A 10,953-nucleotide genomic window follows, 5' to 3' on the forward strand; every position below is an offset into this window, starting at 1 on the left:
GATATAAGCAGTGGGTCTAAGAAGACACCTGGGCTATGCTGTGTTGTATATGTTGTGAGCCTAACGTGAAGTTCGTTTCTGTGTAATGGTTATTATATTGCTGCCATCTATATTTCGAACTACGAGTGAAGTGTAATGACTGGACATTGCACCGTTGTAGTGCTGTTGCTCCCTGTGGCAAGACTTTTTAACGGTTAACTATGAAATTTTCTAGAATTAAACCAGAATCATCTCCAGTTTGTTATATTTGGGAAAGTCACGTGACATGCGGGGCCGTAAACTATCCCGGCATACGAAACTATTGCGAAACTTTCCACTCATATCAATATAATAGTTACCGGTTCGGCACTTCACTTCAGCTTTAAGTATATAAAAGCAAAAAAAAAAAAAAAAAAATGCACTGCGATCCGAATTATTCAGACAAACTGAAATTGAATTTATGTACCAACGAAAACGAATTCTCGAGAACAATAAACAAATCAAGTTACGTACTACGTAATAGAGAAAATAAAAGTGTTGGTTAGAGAAATGTAACATGGAAAAAAATGCGAACCAATCTCCTGGAAAAAAAAAAGGAAGGAAAATAAGGGAAAAGCGATTGCGGAAGGTCGTATGTGATTATAATTTGGGAAGTGGCGTAAAGCAATTTCCTGTGTCTACCGCTCCGCAAATTAATTAACACGAACGAACCCTTCCTCTAATTAGAAAAGTTGTTCTCGCAACTTAAGGATCACACACACAGACTCACTTGATGTACATATTATATGGTACACACATGCGCCATGTTCTTGTCTCTGTCTTCTTATTTCTCTATTAATTTTTCCTTTTTCTATTCATAGCGTTATATATATATATATTTTTTTTTTTGTTGCATCCACGGGAAATATCTCATGGTGGCATCGCAATCTGGGAAACAAATATAATTGAGTTTTTAATGGCATTTTCTTCTCTCTCTCTCTCGTTCTCTGTTCGTTTAGTCACGAGATGTAGTACCTTAATTTGTTTTACTTACTGCGCGATTGCTTTAACTGGATTAGCGACGGAACCTAATATAATGCATTTTCGGTCCCGAGGGATTCTGTACTTTTTTCCTCCCCTTCCCCTAAAACTATAGTTTGGTATCTTATGTATTCTCCCGTGGATGTTTCAAACTAATTTGGTAGTTGTTATAAATTCGACGATATTGTTCCGGATAAGTGACTTAACTAGCGCTCGCTCTCGTTCACTCACTCACAAAGTCACTCGGTCAATCACTAACGGCCGTATTCACCGACACAGTTTGATCTACAATCGCAGGTTGAAGGATTAGAGATCGATTAGTTGTTTTAAACTGTGTCGGTGAATACGGCCGTTAGTAGTTCATTCTATCACTCACTCACTGAGTCGCTCCCTCTGTCATTCGCTCATTGGGTCGCTCATTATATCGCTCGCTTATTAGGTTGCTCATTATTTCACTAACTCATCAGGTTGCTCATTATGTCACTCACTCACTAGCTTGCTCATTATGTCACTCACTTACTTCGTAGGCCATTCACTCAATGTCGCTCACTACGTCACTCAAGGACTCTCTCAGTAGGCCGGAACTCAGTTGATCTCTAGGTCACTCATTTACTCCCTAGGCCACTCTCTAGGCCGCTTATTTTGTAGTTCACTCACTCGGTAACTCACTTTATCATTCACTCACTAGATCACTCATTCTATCATCCACTCACTAGGTTTCTTACTCTGTTATACACTCAATCACTTGGCCACTCACGAAGTTGCTTACTCACTAACTAGGTCACTAACTCTGTCAATCACCAGGTAACGCACTTACTCATCAAGTCACTCATTCACCAGGCCCATCAGTCTGTCACTGGGTCGCTCATCATATCACACTCATTCACTAGTTCACTTACTCTATCTCCAGGTCACTCACTAGTTTGCTCACTCGCCAACATTAACCACTCTGTCACTCACTCACCCGGTCGCTCACCCGGTCATTTCTCGCTCACTAACTGGCTCGTGTCAAACTGTTGTCGGTAAATTTTCCCAGCGGTGAATTTTTCGTCGATGGAAGTGTTGTCGTTGAGTTTTCTTAGTGGTGAATTTTCCTAGCACTGAATTGCAAGTTGGTCAACACTAATTATTTCAGAAGATATATTCGTAGACCACGAAAGATCTTGGATTACTTTTTGCACGACCATAATATAGGACACTCATTCATCTTAATAACATTACCTGAGACCGATTTTCTATCATTGGGATTTGTTCCCTTAATTTGCATTGACATACACTGACAATAATTAAAAAAATAATAATAATAAAGCTACCTATCGCGGGAAAAAATGTAACTAATTTTTTTCTTGTGTCGTAAAAAATTTGACTTTGTGACAAATATGACTTTTCGTTGCAAACCGCATCCCCGATACGCCAATTTCTTGATTTTTTTTAATGATATTTTAAAATCCGTCTGAATTTATGAGCACCGTGTATCTGTATTTTACTATGACAGTTTCGAAATAGTACTAAATTTACTGATTTTAGTAAAGAGAGTAAGTAATTATAGTGGATTGATTTTTTTTATATGTTATGAGTGTGAATTTTTTCTATAAAAGTGGATGTGATCCAAACTGGAATGCGGTTAATACCCATCCTGTTTCCAAATACACCGCTGAAACTCGAACCACCAGGGGATTCTTGCATACAGGGCAAGAATATTAGAAATACAAATACAAGGCCACAACAGGAAAAATGTTCAACGAGGTGGATAAGAAAAATATGTCCATATCCAATATAGATGTCGTATATTTCTAAAAAATACAGCAACCCAATTAGAAATGCAATCATAAAAATTGAAGATCATACACACACAGAGTGTATATCAAACAGGGGGGGGGGTGGCGTTTTGTTGGCGAACCGTTGATCTTTGAGGCATACTTCCAATTAAAAAGAATTTTCAAATAACGTGCAGTATTCAGATGTACCATTCATGTTGTAAGGGGGTAAGGGGTTGTATAATTATTAAAATAAAAATGTTAACATCTTATAAAGTCCGCTGTGCCTGAAAACCCAGTTAGAGATTTTATGCCGTGTCTTTGTTGATGCCGAAAGAAAAATTCCACGTTTCTAACTGTAATATTTACTGACACATTAAGATTTGAAAAACGAAGAACGGAGGAAATTTGGAAAAAAAAAACAGCGTTAAATGCGGTTAAAATGGATTTTCTGCATTCAGAGCGGTTTCTTCCAAATTTCCTCCTTTTTCGAATTCGAATATCTGAGTGAATATTGCAGGCAGAAACGTGTAATTTTTTTTTGGCATCAACAGAGACAGAGCAACAACTCTCTAACTAGGTTTTGGGGCACATGGGGGACTTTATAAGAAGTTAACAATTTTATTTTAATAACTATACAACCCCTTACGACATGAATGACATATCTGAGTATTACACGTTATTTGAAAACTTTTACTAATTGGAAGTATGCCTCTAGGATCAAAGGTTCGCCAGTAAAATGACATGCCCTCTTTTAGGTATGGACTCTGTATGTGTATATGATAAAATATAATACAACTCATAATATCAAACTTTTTTTACGTAATGTTTTTGGAATATTTAGTAGACATATATGACGGTATATATAAGTCTACTTAATTATAAATAGAAAGTTATTCATAGAAATGAATTTTTTTGATAAAATTAAATGGTGATGATCAACAAAATGTGAGATACTTCTGAGTAAATTTGAATACCCTTTAAAAATATATAATAGTTTCTTACGCTAAAATAGCGCCAGAAAAATAATATAAATTCATGGGTGAGTGAAGAACTGTAAAACAAATGAACCAAATTGAAGCAAATGCAGATTAAATCACCCAAATTGCTATTACCATATACACCACTGCAGACACGACCCTGCCTTCCTCATTTCACGCCGAAGTGTAGCGAAATTTTTTTTTTTTTTAAATCCATTTAAATTTATAGGACACCCTGTATAAGTATGTGCTTATCAAAAGCACGGCGTAGCACTACAAGATGATCACTACGTCATTTCCTATGGACCAATCACGCAAAAATATTCATGAGTTTTCTGGTTCAGAGAAAAAATAGTGAATGTTTTCCGACGATTTCATCGGATAGATTCAAGGATCGGTGTTAGATAGGAAAAGTGTCGAAATTGTTTCGGAAAAAATTCTTTTGGAAGCTAAAATATATCATCTAAACACTGTTCTTCGTTGTACTTTACATTGGTGAGAATCGGACGGTCTCGGTATCAACAAACGATTATGTTTGTACGACTCAAGATCCCTCGTAGTTTCTCGTGAGTACACTAAATATGAATCGTATCTGTTTTCGAGGCCGTAATTTTAACATTAAACATAAGGTAGATATAATATATTGTCGTATGATTCTTAGTAATTGATGAGAGTAATCCAATTTTTTCTCGAACTAATTCAAATGTTATCAAATTACATGCCTCGTGTTAACTCTTAATTGTATATATATGTTACTGCCAAAACCCGAAGTTCGACACTTCGTGACCTGGCCGGCTCAGTTGATATGGCCAATGTCCGAATTTCGGACTGACCGACCCCAATATCTCGATCACTTATATTTGGATTACTAAGATATCGATATTCAGATTCCTTTGATCGAAACACAGCTAACTAAAATAATTATAGTTAGCTGTAATGGCTAATTATAAATGGTCATACTTATCACAAAAAAAAAAAAACGCCAATGAATCATACGGACCGATATAGGGATACATCGGGTTTGATATACAGGGATTGACAAAAGCTTGAATTTCGGACATTGTCCGGGTCATCTGGGCCTACCAGTTCACGAAGTGGCCCACTTCGGGAGTAACATATGCATCATTTCTTTGATTTGTTAATGGCTACGGAATACATTGAAATTGAATGTAAATGTGTTTTAAATTTTTTTGGATTTTTTTAGATTGCTTTCGACAGCACTGGTGTTGCTGGTCTTTGAAGGAATACGCGGTCAAATGCTGGGAATGTTACCACCGATGCAAGGTCCAGTGTCGGGAACGATGGTCCCTCAGAATCCGATCGCAGCCTCTCTTGCTGTCGGAGGAATGATACAAGGTTTACTCGACGTCCAGGTGAGCATTTAGATGCATAATTAGTTTTGGTCGTGTAGTATTTGAATGCGGTGAAACTCTGTTATAACGACAATTCGACTATAACGTAAATAACTGGCGGACATGGTTGATTCCCATTAAATGTTAACGAACCTTGCTTTTAACGTAGGTGGAAAACTACTACCTTAGATATAAGGACACCTTTTTTGTCACTTTTGAATCCTTTTCTATGGCATTTTATTGAGAGGTTCTGAGAATTATAGCTGGTCACATTCAGGGAATGTCTGTCGGTTATTCTATTGATAAATAACGTTGAAAAAATATATCCTCGACTTTTCTCTGGCTTGCTTATTGATATGACATGTACAAGGGACATTCACTAAAATCGGGGCCGAAGATAATTTACATAATTCAGAAATCGTTTTACAATGCATTTGACTATGCATAGATACAAATATTTCTCAAACAAATATGCCATGTCAAGACTTTTTTCTTTCTCTCTCGTGAGTATATTTTTGCTCACTGCAAACTTGATGTAGCATTTTATCAGCGCCGAGGTGGTTAATTAGCAAGAATGAGTAGTCCCAATGACAATTGGCGATTTCCCATGTTTATGATCCTAGTTTCATGCATTTTTTTCGTAAATAATGTGGTCACTCTAATCGTAATGAAATTTCAACTCTTTTAATGGTATTTGATTGCATCAGATTATACAGAGTGAGCTTGACCTCTTTTGAAAAAAAAAAATTAGAGGCGAACGGCTTCAAGAGACGTTCAAGTATTACATCAGCAAATTTTTAGTCATTTTGATCCCCTTCCTCGTCAGCAAAATTTCGTCATCAGACCTGCCCCTCAGAATTCTACCGCATATTGGTGGAATCAGTGGTGTACACTGTGGGGGGGGGGGGCGGCGGCTCGTGGACCCTCCCAACGATCAAAAATATATTTTTTCAATGCAAAAATTTTTTTTGAATTAAAATTTCGGAAGAAAATACCTTTTATATGTTATTGTAATCAATTTTTGTTTATTTCAATGGTATTTGAATGCTATCAACTCAAAATATATTTTTAATAAATTCATTGCGACCCACCCTCTAAGCCATACATGGTAAATCGCATAAAGGCCCTTGGCCCGAGGACCAAATATGGCCCTGGGAGTTATCTGATGGGGCCTGCCCTCCTCAAACCTAATATTGTAAAAATGAACCAAGTGGAACATTTACAGATCGTTTAAATGATTCAGGATACAGTTCCAGAACACTTAAGCGATCCGTGACACATTTAGTGATCCCTTGAGTGACATGTGACAGTTTTTGACAGTTTTAGAGCACTTAAGCGGCCCCCAGAGCGGTTTTACATCACTCAAGTTACCCGCTGCACATTCTCAGATTGTTCAAGTGATCCTCGACATATAATTACGGATCACTTGAGTGATGCGTAGCACAGTTCCAGAGCACTTAAGCGGCCCGGACACATTTCCAGATCACTTGGATCCGCGAAACATTTAGAGATCACTAAAGTGGCTCTGTAGGGCACGGGGGGGGGGAAATGTTACTTCAAGTGCCCATAAACTTTCGAAAGGTTTTTCTCGTTTTTGACGCACCGAGTAAGATGCCATTAAAAAATATTTCATATTTTCATAAAGGGTGGTTGATGACGTCAGCATTATCCACACCCCGTCCAACGATGCTGACGTAATACTTGAATGGCCCCTTAAAGCATTTGAAAGGTGTGTTTCAAAGTTTTTTTTTTACTTATTACAAAATGTCTACATGCTCACCTTTAGTGACGCGGAGGATGTCAGGCCTATTTATCATTTTTTGCCATCTTATTTGTAACATGGGTTCTATAAAGACTGGAAGTAAAATGTGGATGGAAGTAAAAAATTAAAACTTGAACAGCTTAAAGCATTTTAATGGCAAGATTTTAGTTCAACAGTTTTTTTTTACATGTATTTTTTCTAATCAAATTAGGTCAGGACTTGTGGGCCATCCAGAATATTAATGCAAGTACAGATATTGTATAAAACAATACAACCCCCCCACCCCCCCCTGATTCAATTCAAAAGTTTTGTCGCAACAGTCCAACAGCAATAAAATCAAAAAATTACAAAATATTTTTTTCTCACTTCTATTCTTCGCATGTTGCGAATAACATGTCAAGAAATGCTACAAAGGCTTCATTAAAGAGGCGCATGTAGAAATTTTGTAGTAAAGTCTCGCCGCAGATAGAAACAGGCCTATAATGGCACAAATATTCAATCATTGCACTTCATTCGTAATTTCAGCACTAAAAACTAATACAACACTACATACGCACTCAACTTCCGGCACAGCTCAATCGGTAGTAAATTTCACATGGCGATAGACCGGAGTTGTGCTCGGTTTGAAAGAAAGTACTAAACTTTACACAGTTAACCTTGAAACCTAATGTTAACGTTAGGTTCACAACACTTATAAGCACATTCCAATATGTACCAGTTAGTTAAAAATTCCGCAGGGGAATGTGGAAATACTAATAAACCACACCTCGCCCAAGGTGCATGTGTGGTTTAGTAGTATAAGTGAAGAAAAAACCTTTCCTTTCAAATGCTTCAAATAGTTTTGTCTATTTTTGATAGCTTCTTATAACATTTTTTCGGAAACAGACTTCTGGAGCACACTGTATTTTACACATTTGAAAATCCTAAAAACATCAACCTCGGTTGTAACGACGCCTCCGGTTACGAAGGTTGCAACCGAGTTTGCTGATTTCTAATGTACGATTTCATGATTTTATTGTTGCATTTTTAATAATTGGTATTTTCTTCCGATCAGATCCGTTCTGAAGGAGGTTATTACGAGAACAAATACGAGGGTATATTCCCGTCTGAAGGACAGATGGTGGACTTGATTCCTGAGCCATCGCCGCAAGATGACGATCCGATCCACGAAGTGTACGTCGACGGCAAATTGCTTCGTGAAGCGACCGAAGGCCGTGGTCCGACACCCTGTTACGAAGCGAACCGGCTGCACCGGAACCGGTTACTGGCCGTGGCATGCACTTTGCAACGCTACCGGGAGGTAAATGTTTATGCACAGCCAAGCTCGGTTATAACGACATCAAATATTCGTTGAATTTTTTGTCTTTATAACCGGGGTTAACGTTTTCGAGACCTTTTTATGAAAAATTTAATTAGATGCAATCAAATGCTGTACTAGAAGTTGTTTCATCATGATTAGGGGTTGACCATATTTGATCGAGAGAAAACCGAAAATTGGGTAATAAATACGGGACATCAATTCTCGCGCCAAAAATATCGCCAACTGTTCCAGAAATTGCCAAAATGGCTAACGAATAACCCTTCACGCGATGTACGGTAACTGAAGACATGGCGTGATTTAATATGTATTTAACGGGGAAGAAACTTACATGGCAAATAAGTGGGGTGATCAATAGTCATATATTTCATCACAATTTATAAATTATGCAAAATACCTGTTAGCTCCGATTCTAGTAAAGGAAATAAAGTACATTTTGTGCGAGATAACCGGGGAAAACGGAACATTTTTGTAATGGATATGTCCCGTATACGAGTAATGTTTATTCGGTGTACGTAGGAGCTCCAAACTTCTTTTCCCATCGTTGGGTATCAAAACGCCATACTACCCAAAATATGTAGTTATATCCGAGATCGTGGCATTTTCATCGACTTTAAAAGCAAGGTTCATTTACATTATTCTCTATGGGTGAGGGGCCTCGGCGCAAACCACCAATTATTGACGTTATAACCGATTTTAAATGTATATTATTTTGAAGAGTAAAGGAATGGGGTTATGAAATGACTTTTTTTTAATAACAAAATAGTGTTTTATGACTATATTTCAGTAGTTCCAGGAGGCCCGGATTCGATTATGTGCTTCATGCTTAAATTTGTATACGTTGCGCTTTTTCTAATTTTTTTCAGTAGGAGATAAGGATAGACACATAAAGTACACCCGGATGTACGCTAACCATGAGGTTGGAACCACGACGACGAGAGCGATATCACCCCCCCCCCCCCTCAAGGGCCTGGGAGCAAAAATGAGAATTTTAGTCTCTAAAATATGGGACGTATGACCACGATCTTCAGGGCCACCAATTCATTCCCCCCCCCATCGTACATTGCTCTGGATCCCGTGCCTGAGAACAGCAAGTACAGTCAAACTCGGTTTTGATGACCTCGGCTATAACGGCAATATTCAGTACCTTCAGCTGATTCCTGTAGAGAATGATGTTGATGAACTTTGCTTCGATGAAATCGCAGCTAATTCGGATATAACGACACAATTTTCGTAACCAAGATGTTCCTAGAAATTTTCTACAAAAATGTCCGATTTTTCCAACACACACAAACCTTGTTTTAATTCAAATACTTGAAATGAGAGATGATTATAATTTTAATAATTTATAAATTGTTTTATAAGATTATGAATATATAAATACAACTTCTATATTCATCTGGTGTATTTTTGTGATGACATTTTTCCCCGTAAAATAATTTTCAGTTCCTTGTAGACTTGCTGCAGCACTTACGAAGGGTAAATTCACTGAAAATTGGCAATATTTTTTGGCAGGAATTGGTAATTTCACCGATAATTTCGGCAAGATTTGGCAATTGGGTTGACAAATGTCAGTATTTTTTTGGAAAAAAGAATGGCAATTTTGTCAACAATTGGCGATGGATTTTTTTGGCAAAAATAGACAATATTTTTTCAAAAATCGGTGATGTCCCGTTTTTATGATCTCGATTCCTTGTATTTTTCACGATATACCACCCCCCCTAATAAAGGGAAATGTGTTCACTTTGAAAAATTTGATTGTATCTGAGCATACTGCAAAACGTCGACCTCGGATGTAGTGACACCTCGCTTATAACGACATTTCAAGGAATCTTCGATATCGTTATAATCAAATTTGACTTTACGTTCAATCATAAAACCCTCACACTATTCAACCACCCTTGAAAATACCTGCGTTTGAGAGAGCCCTCCACTATCACTTACCCCCAAGGTGTATGTGTACAACTAATTGAGAACCACAAATTTTATTTTTTCAATGCGCAAAAATAACGAATAACGATCGGTATCAATTTTGTATTTTTCAGAGCTCTCGCCCAAAGAACTGAAGTATTGATTACGCCGCTGACACATTTTTCGAAGCGCCTTTTCAATACGCATTGTAATTTTAGCCTTTGTCAGAATCAAACACTTGATCCCAGTTTTAGGATTTTGTTGGATTTTTTGAAGCATTCTTTATATGTACTTCTGTGCATTGTATTTAATACGTTTGATGGTTTTTCATTGGAATAAAGTGTTTGACGATGTTATGCTCATTATTAAGGGGGGAAAACTTATTTTACGCATATTTTGCACAAGCTGTAACCCGCGGCTTCATTCGCGTGGATTTGGCAATCACAAAATTTTTCTACAATGACCCCCCCCCCTTCGGGGTTAAATTTTCAAAAATCCCATAGTAGCGATTCTCCGTATTATAGAATATAATACTCCCAAAATTTTCCTATTTATAGCTTCTGCTGTTTGGATTCGGTGATGATTGTGCCATATAACTTGGAAAAGCCCCTCCCCCAACATATGATCCCCTTAGATGGTGAATATTTAAATATCCCTTTTCAGTGAGTGACAAAATTTGGTATTTATAGCTTCAGCGGTTTCGGTGAAGCGTGATTTCCTCTATGCAACCTAAGAACCCTCTTATTGACCCCCCGCCCTCTTAATTAGATTTTACGTCATGAAAATTTAAACTATTAAAAACATTAAAATTATAATTACATAAATATTATTACGCTTTTAAAACATTAAACCACTGACTAAATCTCATAATTAT

The 10,953-nt window shown here is 37.3% G+C and overlaps 1 protein-coding gene across 2 annotated transcripts in view; it reads left to right on the forward strand.

The window, feature by feature from the left end:
- LOC149064454 (uncharacterized) overlaps positions 1 to 10,433 on the forward strand; it is a 69,827-nt gene extending 59,394 nt beyond the window's left edge. The window contains exons 1-4 of one of the 2 annotated variants that reach the window (XM_089254848.1): positions 4,099 to 4,302; positions 4,941 to 5,109; positions 7,905 to 8,150; positions 10,214 to 10,433. In XM_089254848.1, the coding sequence (XP_089110974.1) occupies positions 4,268 to 4,302; positions 4,941 to 5,109; positions 7,905 to 8,150; positions 10,214 to 10,234 (471 nt within the window). In that variant the 5' untranslated portion in view covers positions 4,099 to 4,267 and the 3' untranslated portion in view covers positions 10,235 to 10,433. Of the gene's footprint in view, positions 1 to 4,098; positions 4,303 to 4,940; positions 5,110 to 7,904; positions 8,151 to 10,213 lie in introns of those variants that run through there. The other variant, XM_089254847.1, reaches the window with a different exon arrangement.
- Positions 10,434 to 10,953: the final 520 nt, after the last annotated feature.

The sequence above is a fragment of the Pholcus phalangioides genome, unplaced genomic scaffold (genome assembly GCF_987345545.1).
Source record: "Pholcus phalangioides strain wild (caught in Gottingen) unplaced genomic scaffold, Ppha-v1.0 ptg000042l_1, whole genome shotgun sequence".
NCBI lineage: Eukaryota > Metazoa > Arthropoda > Arachnida > Araneae > Pholcidae > Pholcus > Pholcus phalangioides.